The sequence below is a fragment of the Amblyomma americanum genome, chromosome 4, assembly GCF_052857255.1.
Source record: "Amblyomma americanum isolate KBUSLIRL-KWMA chromosome 4, ASM5285725v1, whole genome shotgun sequence".
Classification (NCBI taxonomy): Eukaryota; Metazoa; Arthropoda; class Arachnida; order Ixodida; family Ixodidae; genus Amblyomma; species Amblyomma americanum.
The window spans coordinates 72,502,385-72,525,322 of record NC_135500.1 but is presented as its reverse complement, the minus strand read 5'-3'; the positions used below and the strand labels follow the sequence as shown (position 1 = coordinate 72,525,322).

The following is a 22,938-nucleotide window of genomic DNA, read 5'->3' as shown; positions in this document are numbered from 1 at the left end:
CCAATGCCGCAACTCGCATCAGGTTTCTGCCTCGACGACAGCCGGATGCCCATATCGGCGCATCACTGAGAAGCGGCGCTCGAAAGTTCGCTAGAGCGCTAGATTTTTTCTTGATGTCTCTTACAGCAGAAGTGATCAGGACTGTGTGAGAACACCAATAAGTACGCAGAGATCAATTTTTTGGATAGACCGACATCTGCTCAGCCTGACGGCTCATGGGAGGAAGTCACAACATTGGAGATGATAAAATTCATTTGGATCGTCATCTATATGGGAATTGTTGAAGTGCCGCGACTGAATATTTATTCGAACACTGGAAATATCAACTCTGGCCTCATCCCAAGAAATATGCCTAAATACTGTTTTTTTTCGCATTGCTCTCCTTCTTACACGTTGCGGGCCTGGATAATTCGGCAGCTGCAATATATATTGGGAAGACCTGGAAAGTATCTTGGTTATTAGAGCACATCAGTAAAACGTCAATATATTTTTCCAGCCAAAACATATTCTCGCCGTTCATGAACGAATGATGAAACACAAGTGGAGATCCGGACTTAGGCAGTACATGCGTGACAAAGTGACAAAGTGGGGATACAAACTTTGGGTATTAGCTGACTCCAAAACAGGGTATACTCTACAATTTCCAGTGTACACAGGCAAACGCGAGATCCCAGCACCACATTGTCTAGCTTGTAATGTTTTCAACAAGCTCACCTAGGAACACCTGGACCAGGGGTATAAAATTTACATGGACAACTTCTTTACGTCCACCAAACTTTTTGAGCAACTCCTCCAGCGCAAAACGCATGCGTGTTTTACCACGCGGAAAGATCGCCGCGGCTTTCCATACGAATTGAAGGATGTCACATGGGAGAGAAGAGAGAGCGCGGAGACGTTCGGTGGGTTCGAGATAAAAATATCTTGTTTATGCAGTGGAAGGATGCTGTGAACCTAATGAGCATGACCCACACAGCCAATCCGCACTTTCCGTCCAAACGAAGGCAGAAGACTGGAAGCACGTGAACTGTGACGGCGATCACATAGCCACTCCTGGTGCACCAAATAACGCAGGTATGCTGGGTGTGGATAATCCGGCCAGATCAGCGGTTCACTCCTGTATTCAGTTTTTCTTATTCTTTCTTTCTTTTTTTGTTGTACTCTATTGCGCACCTCTATAAAGACTCTGGGCCAAGAGGGTAACTGAAGTAAATACTAAATAAATAAATGTCTGGAACCTACAACGTCCGGCGAAAATGCGTGCGTCAGTGAAAAACATTTTTCACTGCATGGACATTGACTGCGTGAATAGTTTTATTTTGTACCAAGCTCATCGAAAGGAGCATTTAGATACCTCGCAGCTTGCCAAAAATTCCATGTTCGACCAGCTTGCTTTTAGAGAGCAGCTCATCCAGTAGATTTTTGAGTATGACTAGCTAGCAGAGAGCCACGCCCCCAATCCTCCTGTAGAACGTATTCGCCACCAACCAAAAATTCTGAAAAAAGAAGAATATTTAAACTCTGTTCTCAGAATAAAAAAGCGGCAATCAGAACAAAACGTTATCTGCAGCGCATGTCAAGCGTACCTCTTCTTTCGGTCCTCACGTGACTGCTTTTCGCTTTGGCACAAGTGTCACGACCACTGACTTGAGCCACCACGGAAAGCGGAGTGATTTTTCTGCTGAGTCGGAACTTGCAAATGGGATGGCTGTGCCACATGTAAGCTTGTATATTTTAGTTTTTCTGGAATCATGTTCCGCCTTCACGCAACCGTTAATTTTTTATTTGTGTTTACTTTTCACATTACCAGCGTGCACACTGTATAAAATATCTAAATTTCCGGCACATACAACATTGCTGTCTGTTTTATTCAAAAATAGGACTAATTAACTAGAACTGCATATATTTCACTGTGCAATGCGTTCAAAACTTCTAAAACAAATTCTTTATATACACCTAAAATTAACAATTTTTCCACCGCAGCAAAAAAAGTCAATTAAGCAGAGCGTTCTGAATCGCACCACAGCATCTGCGTGCGCCCGCCTTCAGAAACTGCTTACGATCGAAGAGCTCAATTGCATCATACACCGATGTGTGGTTAATATTGCAACTTTTGCTCCCAGAGAAATTTTTTACTATGCGAGCGATCCGTAAAAACTAATAACTGCCAAAATCACACATTATAGCCAATGAGCGTGGTCGCAGAGGTTATGGTCCACTTCTGCCAAACATAAAAATATACCAGGGCTGATAGCTCAAACTGTAATTCTTGGTGCGAACAATGCTACTACTTTATATTTTGTACATCGCTGGATTTTCAAAATAAAGCACAGTTCTGTTTGTTTTCACTTGATTAAGTATTGAAAAATGTTTGAGAGCCCAATTTTTCTCACCTTTCCAGACTTAAGACAAAATGACTCCACTTCGTCCAATTTACGTTGTGGCTTACGGCTTTCTAGACTATATATGAAGCCTATATATAGCTTTGTCTCTGCACAATAGGTGCACACGCCCAGTGCATCCGTTATGCATTTGTCCTGTCCCACTTTAGACAAGAATATACTTTTGAACGACGAGAAAAAAAGCACACTGTCCCTCAAAGTCAAAACAATTGAAAAATTCTGCAAGCACAGACAATATCTTCATTCTCCAGACCGGAGACGAAGGGCGAAATACGAAAGGGGGCCACCGCAAACCGTCTCATCTGCCACCATACTCAGCTGATGGTGAACACAAGGCGGAACCCTTTGAGGTACGCTTCTTTTCCTCTCCTTTTGTTTGACTGCTGGAGTTTGGGATGCGATTTACTATCACGAGCTTGCCTGTCGTGTTAAAGTTGTTTCAGTTATACTGTCTGGATCACATACAACGGCTGAGCATAGAAAGGGCGCTCGTTAATTAAGACAGAAGGAGGTGCTACCGCAAATTATGCATTATGACAATGACAATCCGTCTCAGATAAAGAAGCAACTGTAGCCGTACACCCGATTATATCGATAGAGGAGGTCCGGAAACTCGCCCCCGCACTAGAACTCTCCGATCCAGCAAGCACGGAGGCCGAACAGGATCTCTTAGGCCTCACGGCACTATTTCGGAAGAATACGTTAAGTAAGCAATAAAACCGTGGTACGGTAACTAGATAACCACAGGTCAAACAAGCGCCAATGGTCTAAAAGGTCAACCACTATGGACGAGTGTAAAGGTGGCGCAAAGCATCGACAGTAGAAGCAAAAGCGCGGTGGGCGAGATGGGGGTGTATGGAGCTTGTCGGAGCTACTGCATGTGAACGGTCGTGGGTAGACTAACGGCAGCGATTTGAAAAGTTTGAATTTACGGCTTGTCATGCTAGTGCCGTGCGTGGCATGCATTCTCTGGTCAGTCTCCTCTCAACTTTTTGTGCTGATGCCACATGCAGGCAGAGCGCAGAGAAAAGACAGTGCAGCAGCACCGTTCAGCGCTGCATAGATCCAGGTATGTCAGGGCGCTGTCGAAAGCCCACACGATCAAATGCACGTGAATTAGTGCAACGAGTCCTTTATGCGCAGCCGGCCAGATGCTGCTTCAGCCCTCGATGACCGGCTGGGATCTGTTTAAGAAGACTGATCGGTCACTGGCTGCCATGAACACCTGAACTACGATTAGTTATATCGCGTTCCTAAAAGACATGGTTGGCAGCAAGACTTTCAGTGAAAGCATGGCCGCACTAAACGACTTGGAAACCGAGAGAACAGGGTCTGCGTAACAGAACTACCTACACAGCGGACTTGTTAAAAAATGAATGCCATTATTTCAGACTTAAAATTTTTGTCTGTGATGTAGAAAGCCCATTTACAACGATCCCCGGATACATCAAGCACAATCCGTGTGACCATCAGGTTAGTGTAGTTGGGCTCTTGGAGGAGCAGCTGAACTATAAAGCTGAATTCCTCTTTGCATTTTATTATGCCATCCCTGTTTCTGCTTTTGTGAAACTTCTTTCTTAATCTATGTCACAGCTGCCACATGGCTCAGTGGTTATGGTGCTCGGCTGCAGACACGGAAGTCGCCAGTTTGATAACTACCAAGGTGGTCGCAATTCGATGTAGGTGAAAGAATAAAGGCTTGTATACTGTGATTTCTTAGTGCATGCTACAAAACCACATGTGGTCGAAATTATCCGTAGCCCTTCATAAAGGCGTCACCATAGCCTGAGTCGCTTTGCGGCGTTAAACCCCGCAAATATAAATCATCTCTATTTCCACAATACTAAGATAAAATTCACCTCTTTCTTATTTTGGTTCTCAAAGAAGCTGTCCGTAGTCCAGGCTGTGAGTTTATAATTGGGACAGAATAAAATGGCTACAAAGTAGTGTTTTTCACCTTTGCCTATATAGCAGACTATCCTTAATAACAAGACATGGCTGTAACTTCAGAAGCCTTGCTTTAGAACCTCTTATATACGTCGTGCATACTGAAAATCAGTGCAAAATTTCAATTCATATATTTCTCTGACATCGTATACAGCACAAACAGGGACCACCTTCTTCTGATGTCTGCCCAGGCATCCTCAAAGCCATTGTGCAAGCTGGCTGTAGCTTTTGTAGTGGCACATCCTGCTGAGAAGGCAAGAAGCAAGTCACACTCTTTTTCAGCATATCAAAAGGAAAGTTTGGTTTTTGATTTTACTCGTGCTTAATGTTAATCACGTTACCAGTGTCTGTACAATTAATTAATTTCAATTAAGTCCAACATATTTGTTTTCGAGCTGAACTACGTAATCCTCACCGTGTGTTGTTCCTGTTAGCGTGTGGAACTTCAAGTTATACTGCACAGTACCGAGTCGATTGAGAGAGAATGTGAGGCGAAAAGCGGAACGGTTGCATAACTGCACTTGCTTGCATCAGTGAAACGCTTTGCTCTTCATTCCACGTTTCTCCACGTGCCAGCATAAACAAATGTAGTTAAACTATCGTATGATACACCTTGTTACCGTTTTGTCAAAATCATTTGTCAACTTTCGAACGTCCTCCACTCACTTACGCTAGATTTCTGCAAACGGACGCGTTGCGGGCCTTCTGTAGACCCCCGATCTATTTGAGGGCTTGGGTTGGACAAATTTTCAGCTGCATCTTGAAACTTGAGGCAGATTAAATACTGTTTGGTTGTGCGATCGAACCCGTTTTGTGAGTTGGTTGGCCCTACGACTACGCAACATTAAAGCAGAAGGGACATGACGGGTGCGGCAGAGGAAAAGCTGGAAGTTTCAATCAGAAGTGCTCCGCACCTAGCTCCAGCGCATTACTGTCAAACTATTTACAAAGGGCTTACAGTGTGACTGCTCACGATGCAGATTCTATATACGTGCTCCGCAAAAAGCATCCCACGATCAGTACAGATGATGATGGTTGCAGTGAAGGCTATCAGTAAATGTCATTGAGTGAAAAAAAAGAAAGTACTGCCTGGCACACTGTAGAGCTTTACCTCCTTAATGCCAGTGGCTGAAAAAGTAAGCGAAAAGGACAGTGCTGCAATGGAGATTTTTCAGAAATGTGAGCTGGTAGGTTACGTAGCTATATAAGCTTTAACTTTGTATTCTGCTGCGAAATATTGGATTTTTTTATTTGTTCGCAGTATACTGCAGTTCTCACGATTCTTGCAGTACATTTCTCTTTTCAAGTACTGCACCTGCTGGAGGTAAATATCCGGCCAATAAAGCAAGCAAGGCTGTCTGAACAGCAGCTATTTTGTTCAATACCTGATAACTCTGACAACGCTCGGCAACCGCATTATCGCAAGTTCCCACATGCCACAAGACACATCTCATATCTTGCTCGTTTCCTCGTCCATGTTCTAAATCCTCTGGGGTTAAAACATCGTGTGCGTCCCGTCCTCCTATAAAAACGAAAGAATTATTCAAACCGTGAATGTCGTGTTCACGCTAACGTTCCGCGACGCCTACACTCCGTGACACATGGTGCAGACGCAAAATCGACGCTTCTTCGCAAGTTTCTACACGTTGATATGAACGATCGCAAAAGTTATTGAAGCTTTTTATGAGCACTGCCTCCCACAGTAGTAGCTTTAATAATAATAATAATTGGTTTTTGGGGAAAGGCAATGGCGCAGTATCTGTCTCATATGTCGTTGGACACCTGAACCACGCCGTAAGGGAGGGGATAAAAGTGGGAGTGAAAAAAGAAAGGAAGAAAGAGTTGCCGTAGTGGAGCGCTCCGGAACAATTTCGGCCACCTGGGGATCTTTAACGTGCACTGACATCGCACAGCACACGGGCGCCTTGGCGTTTTGCCTCCTTAAAAACGCAGCCGCCAGGGTCGGGATCGAACCCGGGATCTCCGGATCAGTAGCCGAGCGCCCTCACCATGCACTGAGCCACCGCGGCGGGTACAGTAGTAGTTTTAATTACAACTTTTTGTACATGCTAAAAGAGAAAAAACATCATTCCCATGTTCATGCTGTGTCGCTATTTTAGGAAGGTTTGTACCTTCTTTTCTCTACGAGAAGCATATGGTACAGAAGAATTTGACGTGCTACGGCGAGCACTACCTCTACGAGGCAGAGCGTGTAAAAGTGCTGGCGCTCAGGGACGCAACAGGGAGGCTGCTACCGAGTAGCTGCCGGCATCTCACGGCAGCAGGCGCTTTCAAGAAACGTCGACATCGGCACACGCAATCCGCTGGCGCACTTGTTCACATACTTTCGTTAGGCGTTGCACTTTCGCAAACTGCTCAACGTGAGCTAAATGACAGGGACATACCAAAGCGTATTGCCAAGACGAGCTGCTTCGGGAGGCTAACGGTCGGGGCTTCCGCAAGCAGAGACTATTCCAGGGGATCTCCACACTTCTACTTCCGGGCGCATGCTTCATCTTCGCCGCCGCTGTCTTCTGAAAATGGCCCATCTCGCAAACGTAAAAGTGCGTAGTCGCTGGCCTCGAAACCCAAGAGCCGACTCTGTTTTAACAGGCGACGCTGCAGCTAGAGATTTTCGGCCATTTTTGAAATACCTGCCTCGACTTGTGCGCGTGGCGTATTTCTGATGCCACATTAAAATCTGTGATGCTCTGACCTCGGTTAACTATGGATAAATAGGCCTCTTTAAGCCGCCATGTTGTGTCGACGGAAGAGGACTGAATGGCTGATAGAGAGGAAACAGAAAGGCAACTTTTTTTTCCCCTTTTAAATTAGCCCCGAGATTAAGGAAAGCACGGCATGCTATCGAAAAGTCGGAATGTGAAAAAACAACTCCGTTGTCATAAATATGTCGGAAAACACTTCACGATCCCCTTAACGTAGGCATAATTGCGGGTAGCTGTCCATTCATTTCTCCTCAGTTGAGCTTTGAAATGTTTTATCGAATGGAGAAAAAATAACTTATTGTGAAACTTGAAAACAAAAATATATTCTTAATTTTAAAGTGGACAACCTTAAGTATTGTTTATATTTGTAATAATTTTCTTTTTTCTCGCGTAATATGTAGATTACTCTCCTTGATATTTAAAACTTATCCCCATATTACTCAAGTAGGTCTCAATATTAGTAAATGGAACATATTTTCATATGAAATAACTTTCGTTATTTTTGGTGCTTATATTTGTGGGTAAATTCGCCATCCTTCTCCCTCACGAGAAGCAGTGAACCATTCTCCGGCCATATCTCATGATCTAGCACTTGAACTTTTCGCGGCCTCGGTGATAGCGGCAACGGATGACATGGAGGACGGGCGCGCACATTGTCTCGTGCGTGTGATTTATAGTACTACCGACTAGGTACTGAGCTGAACAATATAAAAGCTTCAACCATTCCAATTATTTCGAGTCAAGAGGATCTTCCCCACTGGCTGCAGAGTTTTGTAGAATAGCGATTTTGCTATGACTGGTGCAAGCCTGATCTATTTTTGAATAGCTTCGCACTTTAGAGCATTGTTTTTACATTTCGTTAAGTTTCTTTGGAATTTCCCGCAAAATGCCTTCTGATGTTTTTAATGAAAGTGTTCCAGTCTTCCTCGTACGCGCATGTGATTATCAGGGATGGGCAATGTCGTAGGCACATCTGCCTTCAATGATGATTTCTGGCACATTTTATTATAAGCATCAGATGTCAATTTCCAAAAATTAATGCATCGTGGTTTAGCTATCGAGAATACACGTTTAGTGCCTCGTGTATTTTACCGATATTCGATACTTAGAAAAATTTCTCACATATTTTTAGGCGCGATTAGCAGGTAGCACGTTGAAAAATAAATGAGTAGAATTAGGAACCAACGATGGCAGTGCCCTTGGCACAGTCTTTGTTCCTACATTCATTGTTTGGCACATAGACGGCGTTTATCTGAAGAACTTCGTTAAAAGGGTTTACATTTGCGGAATTGGGACTAAAAATCAACCAATAATTCGGCTGATTTCGAAGTTATCCCATTTTAGTCTTATAATCAAATTCGTCCAGATCATTAAAAATATCGTTAAAAGAGTTTAATTACCCCGGTTGACTAAAGATATCTGCCTAAAATAAACACTAGATATCCTGTAAATTCAGGTAGCTTATGCAACCTTGTGAACTGGAAAACAAATATTGGCCACAATGGTTGGCAACCACTTCCGTGGTTGCCAACGAATTCAAATCATTTGTCTTCCACCCGGCCTCTCCGGGGGTAAGCTCCACCGGCTCCCTGACGTTGTTCAAACATCGAACTTCAGCAAGCCTCCCGCAAGGTTTACATACTCTCTTTCAAATTCTCTTTCTCGCTCTAAGGCGAGCTTCGCTGTTTGATCTCGTCTCCTCTGCCATTTTTTCTCTTCCTTCTCGTTCCCATTCTCTCTCTCAGCGGCTTCTCTAGCGCGCTGCCTACCCTCTCCCTTTGTTCTTCTTTTCTCTGCCATTCTCTTTCGCTCTCTTCTCGAGCCTTCTCTCTGTCTTTTTGAGCCCTCTTTCTCTCCTGGTCCACCCATTTTCGCAGTACGGCTCCGGTCATCCCCATCTAGATGCCCACCTCAACTAGGCTCTTCAAACTCATATTTAAATACCGTACTCTTATACATGGCATAAACTACATACACTAGGTGAACCACTCCAACCACTTGACAACCACTCCAACTGCATGTCACAAGATTGCTCTGCTGCTAAGCACGCGTTTACGACATCTTCGTAACTCCTTCCGACACTATATCCGTTCTCTGCGCCTACGAAGCACCAAACGTCCTGCCGCGGACGCCAGAATATGTCACCTTTTCGCGCAGTTCAACGTGCACTCGCAGACACCCTTAGAGCGTGTGGGGGCAGTGCTCTCGGTCAGAAAGGAGATGCCCTCGACTCTTTGTGGCAAGCTGAGCCCGTTTCCAGAACGTTTCAGACTCTTCTGGCGTTGCGTCGTCGACGCCAGAGAAAAAGGGAGAGGACAGTATTTAGCGCAGTCAAGGTTACGCCCTCTGTTGATGTTGATTAGAAATTACTCGGACCTTCTCGTGCAATCCATGGCGCGCGCGGCAATGTTTCCTTTGGCGCCGCGCTGGCGAGCACATTGGAAAGGGTAGCACACGCAATGTTACGTCCTCTCCGGAGTCCCTTTTCAGGGTATGTTGCTGGGCGAGTTGGTGGTGATTGAACATTATGGAATCGCAGCGCTAGCAGACAAGGACACAGGGAGAACACAAACACACGCAAGTGTGTGTGCACGGGCGCGAGTGCGCACTGTGCGCACGAGCGCGAGTGCTGCTGCGCTGCGCCGTTTTTTTCGAATATGCGCCGAACTTTTTGACATCTTTTGGCGATAAATTTTAGTGCAACGGAAGATACGGTTTCTTCTGTTGTTCACCTTTGAACGAAATTGCGGTGGTCGCAAGCAGAAACGGAAGACTTCCGCCGTCTGGCTTAGGCTTGCTCAGCAAGCAGTTACTCACTTTCTGAAAACGACAAAAGTCAGGCGCTCTTCCGCAAGCGGGTCAGTAAGGTAAGCGCCGCCAGCGTCACATAGCTCAGCGGACATGATGTTTATATTTAGAGAAGCAAGTGCTATATGCTGTGGTTCCGAAGAGATTGCGGTGAAGTTGGAGTTCCTTAACTACCTGTAGGTTCCTACAGTGAAGATGACAAGGCGACAATCATGCCCTTTAATAAAGGACTGCTTCTTTAAACAGAAAAAGATAGCAAGGATACCTGCTCCTGCATAGGTAGGCGTTTTTCATTTCCTTCGCTTTTAGCATGGCCGCATCGCGTGGATCTTTCGCACCGGCGGTTTGAGAAAATTCTGTATCATAAGACCTTTAAGTAAAGGTAAGATATATATAAAAGAGATATGAAAGTTATACTTTTACCCATTATAATTTTCGCCCCTTTAATTTTTGGTTTGTCGTTTAACCTAAGATGTTCAATTTTCAGCGTCTCTATACCATGGCGCTGCAGAAATAATTTCGGCTTTGCCAAGCGCACAGTGCGCGCACCATTAAGCACAGGCCCAAGGCAGAGGTACCCCGTTAAAGACAGACGTAGCAAACAAAACGTTACCGAAATATGTTGAAGTTCATGCGCACCCACTCAACTGCTTATTCACCGGTTCACATAACAACATTATCTATAAAAAATGTAAAAAATGTCGTGGCAAGCCGCCTGCAGCAGCGGTGATTTAAACCACAGCGTGGCTTTCGGCCAATGCAAACGCTCTGACGAATACAGCTTCGTGGAAAGTGGCCGTAAGTAAATCAATGTGATCAGATTCGTTCGACCTTTTCAGAATCAACGCGCTGCATCTAATACATTGAGTACTGGAGATACCACGGAACAATTTCGTAATATAGCTACTCATTATATCACCTTTATTAAAATTGGCAGTTTTTGTGAACTGTCGAAGTATCGATGTTGCATTCTTCAGTATCCGCATCAGAAATCAATTTAGATTCTGCATTTTGCATACGTATCCAAAATACATTTTTGGAGTGAATTGGACAAGTGTTGGATACTTTTTTTTTAAATATCGTGTCCAGCCCTGGCGATTTGCCATTGTTGTAAAGAGTACATTTAATAAAATAATAATTTCTATTGAGTCCAGTTAAGACACAGCGATTTCATACAACCATTATTCACAAAGAATTTCGCACTAAAATGAGCTGTACTTACCGTTTAGTCCCCGAAATTCACCGGTTTTAATAACTCTGTTCTCCACGAAGCACTGAAAAACAGCAATGAAGCATTCTCTTTGTATCGTGTATAAAATTCAGATACGCAAAAAAAATTTGCGGTTTAACTACTGCTGAACCTGGTTAGAGAGCGAAAGCTGGCGTGTATCGGGCAAGCGAGAGCAGCTGGGCGTCTGTAACGTTGACTGCTTTCCACTCACTGGATGCGCAGCGCGCCTACCCTGGCAGGTTGCAGTAAAATTAATGGATGATTCCGAGAGGTTCGTCACTCAATCAACGCTGCGGCCTATACTGCCGGCCAAGGTAAAGTGGTGCGACACCATAGTAAACAACATATCGTAAGGCCTATAGCCACACTTCACCTCCGGCTCACTTGAAGGTCAACCAGGAACGCACGGTGAAATCGGTTTTACCTACCGTATATAGTGAAGCTTCCGCAGCGAAAAAAAAAATGTTCTGTTTGGTTCTACGGACACAAGAATGCAGACCACTTACGGTGTTTCTACGAAACGTAGTTACTTCTCTCCCTCCGCAAAATTAGATAAGTTAGAGCACCGGACGCGATATTCGTAGGTCGTGGATTCAGATTCCACCGGCGGCATGGTTGTTTTTCTGCTGATTTTTAATTAATTTTCTTTAAACCGATTGATTGGCACTACAAAATAAAAAAAATTACAAACATTCCCCAATGTACCTTGGTTTCGGTGACTGTTGGCTTCCTTAATATGTTTGTCAAACGAGCCCCTCATTTCCTTTATCTTGTCTGCTAATAGCTTAACGTCGGTCTCGGTTCAGACAGTATTGCTACCATAGGTAGCATTAGATGGCTCTCGCAGACTTTCCGCCCTCTCCGGTAGATGACGTTCTACGTCACACTCGTGGTATTACAGAACGTGCTACGTCCACCGCTTTTGACGAGGGTTGCAATGGTGAACACTCTCAAAGTTCGCTTACCCCCAGTAAACATAAATACCCACGAAAGCAGCAGATTGGACAGCCGTCGCCGTAGCTCAGTTGGTAAGAGTACCGGACGCGATATTCGGAGGTCGTGGGTTCGGATCCCACCGGCGGCATGGTTGTTTTTCTGCTGCTTTATAAGTAATTTTCTTTAAAGCGATTGATTGGCACTACAAAATAAAAAGAAATTACAAACATTCCCCTATGTACCTTGGTTTCGGTGACTGTTGGCTGCCTTAATATGTCTGTCAAACGAGCCCCTCAATTCCTTTACTTTGCTAATAGCTTAACGGGGGTCTCGGTTCTGGCAGTCATGTTGCCATAGGTAGCATAAGAGGGCTCTCGCAGAGTCTCCGCACTCGAAGTTAGATGACGTTCTACATCACACTCGCGGTATTACAGGACGTTCTACGTCCACCGCTATGGACGAGGGTGGCAGTGGTGAACATTCTCAAGTTTCGCTTACACCCAGTAAACATAAATGCCAACGAAAGCAGCAGATTGGACAGCCGTCGCCGTAGCTCAGTTGGTAAGAGCACCGGACGCGTAATTTGGAGGTCGTGGGTTCGGATCTCAACGGCGGCATGGTTGTTTTTTCTGCTCTTTTATCAGTAATTTTCTTTAAACCGGTTGATTGGCAGTACAAAAAAAATTACACATTCTCCTATGCACCTTGGTTCCGGTGACTGTTTGCTTCCTTAATATGTTTGTCAAACGAGCCCCTCATTTCCTTTTCCTTGTCTGCTAATAGCTTAACGGGGGTATCGGTTCTGGCAGTCTTGTTGCCATAGGTAGCATAAGAGGGCTCTCGCAGAGTTTCCGGCCTCGCCGTTAGATGTCGTTCTACATCACACTCGAGGTATTACAGGACGTTCTACATCCACCGTTATGGACGAGGGTGGCACTCTCAAGGTTCGCTTACACCCAGTAAACATAAATACCAAAGAAAGCAGCTGATTGGATAGCCGTCGCCATAGCTCAGTTGGTAAGAGCACCAGACGCGATATTCGGAGGTCGTCTGTTCGGATCCCACCGGCGGTATGGTTGATTTTCTGCTGCATTATAATTTTCTTTAAAGCGATTGATTGGCACTACAAAATAAAAAGAAATTACAAACATTCCCCAATGTACCTTGGTTTCGGTGACTGTTGGCTTCCTTAATATGTTTCTCAAACGAGCCCCTCCTTTCCTTTACCTTGTCTGCTAAAAGCTTAACGGGGATCTCGGCTCCGGCAGTCTTTTTGCCCTAGCTAGCATAAGAGGGCTCTCGCACAGTTTCCGCCCTCGCCGTTAGATGATGTTTTACGTCACACTCGCGGTATTACAGGACACGCTACGTCCACTGCTATGGACGAGGGTGGCACTGGTGAAAAATCTCAAGGTTCGCTTACACCCAGTAAACATAAATATCAAAGAAAGCAGCAGATTGGACAGCCGTCGCCGTAGCTCAGCTGATAAGAGCACCGGACGCGATATTCGGAGGTCGTCCGTTCGGATCCCACTGGTGGCATGGTTGTTTTTCTGCTGCTTTATAAGTAAATTTCCTTAAAGCGATTGATTGGCACTACAAAATAAAAAGAAATTACAAACATTCTCCTATGTGCCTTGGTTTCGGTGACTGTTGGCTGCCTTAATATGTCTGTCAAACGAGCCCCTCAATTCCTTTACTTTGCTAATAGCTTAACGGGGGTCTCGGTTCTGGCAGTCATGTTGCCATAGGTAGCATAAGAGGGCTCTCGCAGAGTCTCCGCACTCGAAGTTAGATGACGTTCTACATCACACTCGCGGTATTACAGGACGTTCTACGTCCACCGCTATGGACGAGGTTGGCACTGGTGAACACTCTCAAGTTTCGAGTACACCCAGTAAACATAAATACCAAAGAAAGCAGCAGATTGGACAACCGTCGCCGAAGCTCAGTTGGTAAGAGCACCCGACGCATAATTCGGAGGTCGTGGGCTCGGATCTCAACGGCGGCATGGTTGTTTTTTTTCTGCTCCTTTATCAGTAATTTTCTCTAAACCGATTGATTGGCAGTACAAAAAAATTACACTTTCTCCTATGCACCTTGGTTTCGGTGACTGTTGGCTTCCGTAATATGTTTGTCAAACGAGCCCCTCATTTCCTTTTCCTTGTCTGCTAATAGCTTAACGGGGGTATCGGTTCTGGCAGTCTTGTTGCCATAGGTAGCATAAGAGGGCTCTCGCAGAGTTTCCGGCCTCGCCGTTAGATGTCGTTCTACATCACACTCGCGGTATTACAGGACGTTCTACATCCACCGCTATGGACGAGGGTGGCACTGGTGAACACTCTCAAGGTTCGCTTACACCCAGTAAACATAAATACCAACGAAAGCAGCTGATTGGATAGCCGTCGCCATAGCACAGTTGGTAAGAGCACCGGACGTGTAATTCGGAGGTCGTCGGTTCGGATCCCACCGGCGGTATGGTTGATTTTCTGCTGCATTATAATTTTCTTTAAAGCGATTGATTGGCACTACAAAATAAAAAGAAATTACAAACATTCCCCAATGTACCTTGGTTTCGGTGACTGTTGGCTTCCTTAATATGTTTGTCAAACGAGCCCCTCATTCCCTTTATCTTGTCGGCTAATAGCTTAATGGGAGTCTCGGTTCTGGCAGTCTTGTTGCCAAAGGTAGCATAAAAGTGCTCTCGCCCAGTTTCCGCCCTCCCCGTTAGATGATGTTCTACGTCACACTGGGGGTATTAGAGGACGTGCTACGTCCGCCGCTATGGAAGAGGGTGGCACCTGTGAACAATCTCAAGGTTCGCTTACAGCCAGTAAACATAAATACCCACGAAAGCAGCAGATTGGACAGCCGTCGCCGTAGCTGAGTTGGTAAGAGCACCGGACGCGATATTCGTAGGTCGTAGGTTCGGGTCCCAACGGCGGCATGGTTGTTTTTTCTGCTGCTTTATAAGTAATTTTTTTAAACTAATTGATTTTCACTGCAAATTAAAAAAATACTAACATTCTTCTATGCACCTTGGTTTCGGTGACTGTTGGCTTCCTAATATGTTTCTCAAACGAGCCCCTCATTTCCTTTACCTTGTCTGCTAATAGCTTAACGGGGATCTCGGCTCCGGCAGTCGTTTTGCCCTAGCTAGCATAAGAGGGCTCTCGCACAGTTTCCGCCCTCGCCGTTAGATGATGTTTTACGTCACACTCGCGGTATTACAGGACGCGCTACGTCCACTGCTATGGACGAGGGTGGCACTGGTGAAAAATCTCAAGGTTCGCTTACACCGAGTAAACATAAATAACAAAGAAAGCAGCAGATTGGACAGCCATCGCCGTAGCTCAGTTGATAAGAGCACCGGACGCGATATTCGGAGGTCGTCGGTTCGGATCCCACCGGTGGCATGGCTGTTTTTCTGCTGCTTTATAAGTAAATTTCTTTAAAGCGATTGATTGGCACTACAAAATAAAAAGAAATTACAAACATTCCCCTATGTACCTTGGTTTCGGTGACTGTGGCTTCCTTAATGTGTTTGTCAAACGAACCCTCATTTCCTTTACCTTGTCTGCTAATAGCTTAACGGGGGTCTCGGTTCTGGCAGTCTTGTTGCCATAGGTAGCATAAGAGGGCTCTCGCAGAGTCTCCGCACTCGAAGTTAGATGACGTTCTACATCACACTCGCTGTATTACAGGACATTCTACGTCCACCGCTATGGACGAGGGTGGCACTGGTGAACACTCTCAAGTTTCGAGTACACCCAGTAAACATAAATACCAAAGAAAGCAGCAGATTGGACAACCGTCGCCGTAGCTCAGTTGGTAAGAGCACCGGACGCATAATTCGGAGGTCGTGGGCTCGGATCCCAACGGCGGCATGGTTGTTTTTTTTCTGCTCCTTTATCAGTAATTTTCTCTAAACCGATTGATTGGCACTACAAAAAAATTACACTTTCTCCTATGCACCTTGGTTTCGGTGACTGTTGGCTTCCTTAATATGTTTGTCAAACGAGCCCCTCAATTCCTTTACTTTGTCGGCTAATAGCTTAACGGGGGTCTCGGTTCTGGCAGTCTTGTTGCCTTAGGTAGCATAAGAGGGCTCTCGCAGAGTCTCCGCACTCGAAGTTAGATGACGTTCTACGTCACACTCGCGCTAGACAGGACGTTCTACGTCCACCGCTATGGACGAGGGTGGCAGTGGTGAACATTCTCAAGTTTCGCTTATACCCAGTAAACATAAATGCCAACGAAAGCAGCAGATTGGACAGCCGTCGCCGTAGCTCTGTTGGTAAGAGCACCGGACGTGTAATTCGGAGGTCGTGGGTTCGGATCTCAACGGCGGCATGGTTGTTTTTTCTGCTCTTTTATCAGTAATTTTCTTTAAACCGATTGATCGGCACTACAAAAAAATTACACATTCTCCTATGCACCTTGGTTTCGGTGACTGCTTCCTTAATATGTTTGTCAAACGAGCCCCTCATTTCCTTTTCCTTGTCTGCTAATAGCTTAACGGGGGTATCGGTTCTGGCAGTCTTGTTGCATAAGAGGGCTCTCAGAGTTTCCGGCCTCGCCGTTAGATGTCGTTCTACATCACACTCGCGGTATTACAGGACGTTCTACATCCACCGCTATGGACGAGGGTGGCACTGGTGAACACTCTGAAGGTTCGCTTACACGCAGTAAACATAAATACCAACCAAAGCAGCTGATTGGATAGCCGTCGCCATAGCTCAGTTTGGTAAGAGCACCGGACGCGATATTCGGAGGTCGTCGGTTCGGATCCCACCAGCGGTATGGTTGATTTTCTGCTGCATTATAATTTTCTTTAAAGCGATTGATTGGCACTACACAATAAAAAGAAATTACAAACATTCCCCAATGTACCTTGGTTTCGGTGACTGTTGGCTTCCTTAATATGTTTGTCAAACGAGCCCCTCATTCCCTTTATCTTTTCGGCTAATAGCTTAATGGGCGTCTCGGTTCTCGCAGTCTTGTTGCCAAAGGTAGCATAAAAGTGCTCTCGCCCAGTTTCCGCCATCCCCGTTAGATGATGTTCTACTTCACACTGGGGGCGTTAGAGGACGTGCTACGTCCGCCGCTATGGAAGAGGTTGGCACTGGTGAACACTCTCAAGTTTCGAGTACACCCAGTAAACATAAATACCAAAGAAAGCAGCAGATTGGACAACCGTCGCCGTAGCTCAGTTGGTAAGAGCACCGGACGCGATATTCGTAGGTCGTGGGTTCGGGTCCCAACGGCGGCATGGTTGTTTTTTCTGCTGCTTTGTAAGTAATTTTCTTTAAACTAATTGATTTTCACTGCAAATTAAAAAACATTACTAACATTCTCCTATGCACCTTGGTTTCGGTGACTGTTGGCTTCCTTAATATGTTTCTCAAACGAGCCCCTCATTTCCTTTACCTTGTCTGCTAATAGCTTAACGGGGATCTCGGCTCCGGCAGTCTTGTTGCCCTAGCTAGCATAAGAGGGCTCTCGCACAGTTTCCGCCCTCGCCGTTAGATGATGTTTTACGTCACACTCGCGGTATTACAGGACGCGCTACGTCCACTGCTATGGACGAGGATTGCACTGGTGAACAACCTCAAGGTTCGCTTACACCCAGTAAACATAAATAACAAAGAAAGCAGCAGATTGGACTGCCGTCGCCGTAGCTCAGTTGATAAGAGCACCGGACGCGTAATTCGGAGGTCGTGGGTTCGGATCCCAACGACGGCATGATTGTTTTTTTCTGCTCCTTTATCAGTAATTCCCTTTAAACCGATTTATTGGCACTACAAAAAAAATTACACCTCCTATGCACCTTGGTTTCGGTGACTGTTGACTTCCTTAATATGTTTCTCAAACTAGCCCCTCATTTCCTTTACCTTGTCTGCTAATAGCTTAACGGGGGTCTCGGTTCTGGCAGTCTTGTTGCCATAGGTAGCATAAGAGGGCTCTCGCAGAGTTTCTGCCCTCGCCGTTAGATGAATTTCTACATCACACTCCCGGTATTAAAGGACGTTCGACGTCCACCGCTATAGACGAGGGTGGCACTGGTGAACACTCTCAAGGTTCGCTTACACCCAGTAAGCATAAATACCAACGAAAGCAGCAGATTGGACTGCCGTCGCCGCCGCTCAGATGGTAAGAGCACCGGACGCGTTATTCGAAGGTCGGGGGTACGGATCAGAACGGCAGCAAGTTTGTTTTTTCTGCTCCTTCATCAGTAATTTTCTTTAAACCGATTGAATGGCACTGCAAAATAAAAATAAATTACAAACATTCCCCATGTACCTTGGTTTCAGTGACTGTTGGCTTCCTTAATATGTTTGTCAAACGAGCCCCTCATTTCCTTGACTTTGTCTGCTAATAGCTTAACGGCGGTCTCGGTTCTGGCTGTCTTGTTGCCATAGTTACCCTAAGAGGGCTCTCGCAGAGTCTCCGCCCTCGCCGTTAGATGAATTTCTACATCACACTCCCGGTATTAAAGGACGTTCTACGTCCATCGCTATGGACGAGGGTGGCACTGGTGAACACTCTCAAGGTTCGCTTACACCCAGTAAGCATAAATACCAACGAAAGCAGCAGATTGGACTGCCGTCGCCGCCGCTCAGATGGTAAGAGCACCGGACGCGTTATTCGAAGGTCGTGGGTACGGATCAGAACGGCAGCAAGTTTGTTTTTTCTGCTCCTTCATCAGTAATTTTCTTTAAACCGATTGAATGGCACTACAAAATAAAAAGAAATTACAAACATTCCCCATGTACCTTGGTTTCGGTGACTGTTGGCTTCCTTAATATGTTTGTCAAACGAGACCCTCATTTCCTTTACTTTGTCTGCTAATAGCTTAACGGCGGTCTCGGTTCTGGCTGTCTTGTTGCCATAGTTAGCATAAGAGGGCTCTCGCAGAGTCTCCGCCCTCGCCGTTAGATGACGTTCTACGTCACACTCGTGGTATTACAGAACGTTCTGCGTCCACCGCTATGTACGAGGGTGGCACTGGTGAACACTCTCAAGGTTCACTTACACCCAGTAAACATAAATACCAACGAAAGCAGCAGACTGGACAGCCGTCGCCGTAGCTCAGTTGGTAAGAGCACCGGACGCGATATTCGGAGGTCGTCCATTCGGATCCCACCAATGGCATGGCTGTTTTTTCTGCTGCTTTATAAGTAATTTTCTTCAAACTGATTGATTTTCACTGCAAATTAAAAAAAAGTTACTAACATTCTCCAATGCACCTTGGTTTCGGTGACTGTTGGCTTCCTTAATATGTTTCTCAAACGAGCTCCTCATTTCGTTTACCTTGTTCACTAATAGCTTAATGGGGGTCTCAATTCTGGCAGTCTTGTTGCCATAGGTAGCATAACAGGGCTCTTGCACACTTTCCGCCCTCGCCGTTGGATGACGTTCTACGTCATACTCGAGGTATTACAGCACGTGCTACATCCACCGCCATGGACGAGGGTGGCACTGTTGAACACTCTCAAGGTTCGCTTAAACCCAGTAAGCATAAATATATACTAAAATAGCAGATTGGAGAGCCGCCGCCGTAGCTCAGTTGGTAAGAGAACCGCACGCGATATTCGGAGGCCGTGGGCTCGGATCCCACCGGCGGCATGGTTGTTTTTTCTGCTGCTTTAGAATTAATTTTCTTAAAAGCGATTGACTGGCACTACAAAATAAAAAAAATTACAAACATTCCCCTATGCACCATGGTATCGGTGACTGTTGCCTTGCTTAATATGTTTGTCAAACGAGCCCCTCATTTCCTTTACCTTGTCTACTAATAGCTTAACGGGGGTTTCAGTTCTGGCAGTCTTGTTGCCATAGGTAGCATAAAAGGGCTTTTGCACAGTTTCCGCCCTCGCCGTTGGATGACGTTCTACGTTACACTCGCGGAATTACAGGACGTGCTACATCCACCGCTATGGAAGAGGGTGGCACTAGTGAACAATCTCAATGATCGCTTACACCCAGGAAACATAAATTCCCACGAAAGAAGCAGATTGGACAGCCGTCACCGTTGCTCAGTTGATAAGAGCACCGGACGCAATTTTTGGAGGTCGTGGGTTCGCATTCCAACGGCGGCATGGTTTTTTTTCTGCTGCTTTATCAGTAATTTTCTTTCAACTGATTGATTGGCACTACAAAAAAAACTACAAACATTCCCCTATGCACCTTGGTTTCGGTGACTGTTGGCTTCTTTAATATGTTTGTCAAACGAGCCCATCATTTCCTTTACCTTGTCTGCTAATAGCTTAACGGGGGTCTCGGTTCTGGCAGTCCCGTTGCCAAAGGTAGCATAAAAGGACTCTCGCACAGTTTCCGCCCTCGCCGTTAGGTGATGTTCTACGTCACATTCGCGGTATTACAGGACGCGCTACGTCCACCGGTACGGAAGAGGGTTGCACTGGCGAACAATCTCAAGGTTCGCTTACACCCAGAAAACATAAATACCCACGAAAGCAGCAGATTGGACCGCCGTCGCCGTTGCTCATTTGGTAAGAGCACCGGACGCGATTTTTGGATGTCGTGGGTTCGGCTCCCAACGGCGGCATGCTAGTTTTTTCTGCTCTTCTATAAGTAACTTTTATAAACCGATTGATTGGCACTACAAAAAAAATTACAAACATTCCCCTATGCACCTTGGTTTCGGTGACTGTAGGCTTCCTTAATATGTTTGTAAAACGAGCCCCTCATTTCCTTTACCTTGTCTGCTAATAGCTTAACGAGGGTCTCGGTTCTGGCAGTCTTGTTGCCCTAGGTAGCATAAGAGGGCTCTCGCACAGTTTCCGCCCTCGCCGTTAGATGACGTTCTACGTCACACTCGCGTTATTGCAGGACGCGCTACGTCAACCGCTATGGACGAGGTTGGCACTGGTGAACACTCTCAAGGTTCGCTTACACCCAGTAAACATAAATAACAAAGAAAGCAACAGATTGGACAGCAGTCGCCGTAGCTCAGTTGATAAGAGCACCAGACACGATATTCGGAGGTCGTCGGTTCGAATCCCAACGGCGGCATGGTTGTTTTTTCTGCTCATTATCAGTAAATTTCTTTGAACCGATTGATTGGCACTACAAAAAAAATTACACATTCTCCTTTGCACCTTGGTTTCAGTGACTGTTGGCTTCCTTAATATGTCTGTCAAACGAGCCCCTCATTTCCTTTACCTCTTCTGCTAATAGCTTAACGGGGGTCATGGTTCTGGCAGTCTTGTCGCCATAGGTAGCATAAGAGGGCTCTCGCAGAGTGTCGGCCCTCGCCGTTGGATGACGTTCTACGTCACATTCGTGGTATTATAGGACGTTCTACGTCCACCGCTATGGACCAGGGTGGCACTGGTGAACACTCTCAAGGTTTGGTTACAGCCAGTAAAAATAAATACCAACGAAAGCAGCAGATTGGACAGCCGTCGCCGTAGCTCAGTTGGTAAGAGCAGCGGACGCGATATTCGGAGGTCGTGGGTTAGTATCCCACCGGTGGCATGGTTGCTCTTTCTGCTGCTTTATGAGTAATTTTCTTTAAACTGATTGATTTTCACTGCAATTTAAACAGAAGTTACTAACATTCTCCTATGCACCTTGGTTTCGGTGACTGTTGGCTTCCTTAATATATTTGTCAAACGAGCCCCTCATTTCATTTACCTTGTCTGCTAATAGCTTAACGAGGGTCTCGGTTCTGGCAGTATTGTTGCCATAGGTAGCATAAGAGGGCTCTCGCAGAGTTTCCGCCCTCGCCGTTAGATGACGTTCTACGTCACACTCGCGGTATTACAGGAGGTTCTACGTCCACCGCTATGGACGAGGGTGGCACTTGTGAACACTCTCAAGGTTCGCTTACTCAGAGTAAACATAAATACCAAGGAAAGCAGCAGATTTGACAGCCGTCGCCGTAGCTCAGTTGGTAAGTGCACCGGATGCGATATTCGGAGGTCGTGGGTTCGGATCCCACCGGTGGCATGGTTGTTTTTCTGCTACTTTATAAATATTTTCTTTAAACTTATTGATTTTCACTGCAAATTAAAAATAGTTTCTAACATTCCCCCATGCACCTTGGTTGTGGTGAATGTTGGCTTCCTTAATATGTTTGTCAAACGAGCCCCCCATTTCCTTTACCTTTTCTGCTAACAGCTTACCGGGGGGCTCGGTTCCGGCAGCCTTGTTGCCCTAAGTAGCATAAGAGTGCTCTCGCAGTTTCCGCCCTCGCCGTTGGATGATGTTCTGCGTCACACTCGTGGTATTACAGGACGCGCTACGTCCACCGCTATGGACGACGGTGGCACTGGTGAACAATCTCAAGGTTCGCTTACACCCAGTATACATAAATAACAAAGAAAGCATCAGACTAAACAGCTGTCGCCGTAGCTCAGTTGGTAAGAGCACCAGACTAGATTTTCGGAGGTCGTGGGTTAGGATCCCACCGGTGGCATGGATGTTTTTTCTGCTGCTTTATGAGTAATTTTCTTTAAACTGATTGATTTTCACTGCAAATTAAAAAGAAGTTACTAACATTCTCCTATGCACCTTGGTTTCGGTGAGTGTTGGCTTCTCTTAATATGTATCTCAAACGAGCCCCTCATTTCCTTTACCTTGTCTGCTAAATGCTTAACGGGGGTCTCAGTTCTGGCAGTCTTGTTGCCATAGGTAGCATAAGAGGGCTCTCGCACAGTTTCCGTCCTCGCCGTTGGATGACGTTCTACGTCACACTCGCGGTATTACAGGACGTGCTACATTCACCGCCATGGAAGAGTGTGGCACTGGTGAACACTCTCAGGGTTCGCTTACATCCAGAAACATAACTACCAGCGAAAGCAGCAGATTGGACAGCCGTCGCTGTAGATCAGTTGGTAAGAGCACCGGACGCGTAATTCGGTGG

The 22,938-nt window shown here is 45.8% G+C and overlaps 1 protein-coding gene across 1 annotated transcript in view; it reads right to left on the bottom strand.

Annotated features, from left to right (window-relative positions):
- LOC144129565 (uncharacterized) overlaps nucleotides 1–22,938 on the bottom strand; it is a 649,728-nt gene that overhangs the window by 153,443 nt on the left and 473,347 nt on the right. Inside the window, exon 4 of the mRNA XM_077663707.1 lies at nucleotides 11,103–11,154. Within this exon, the coding sequence (XP_077519833.1) occupies nucleotides 11,103–11,154 (52 nt within the window). The remainder of the gene's footprint in view (nucleotides 1–11,102; nucleotides 11,155–22,938) is intronic.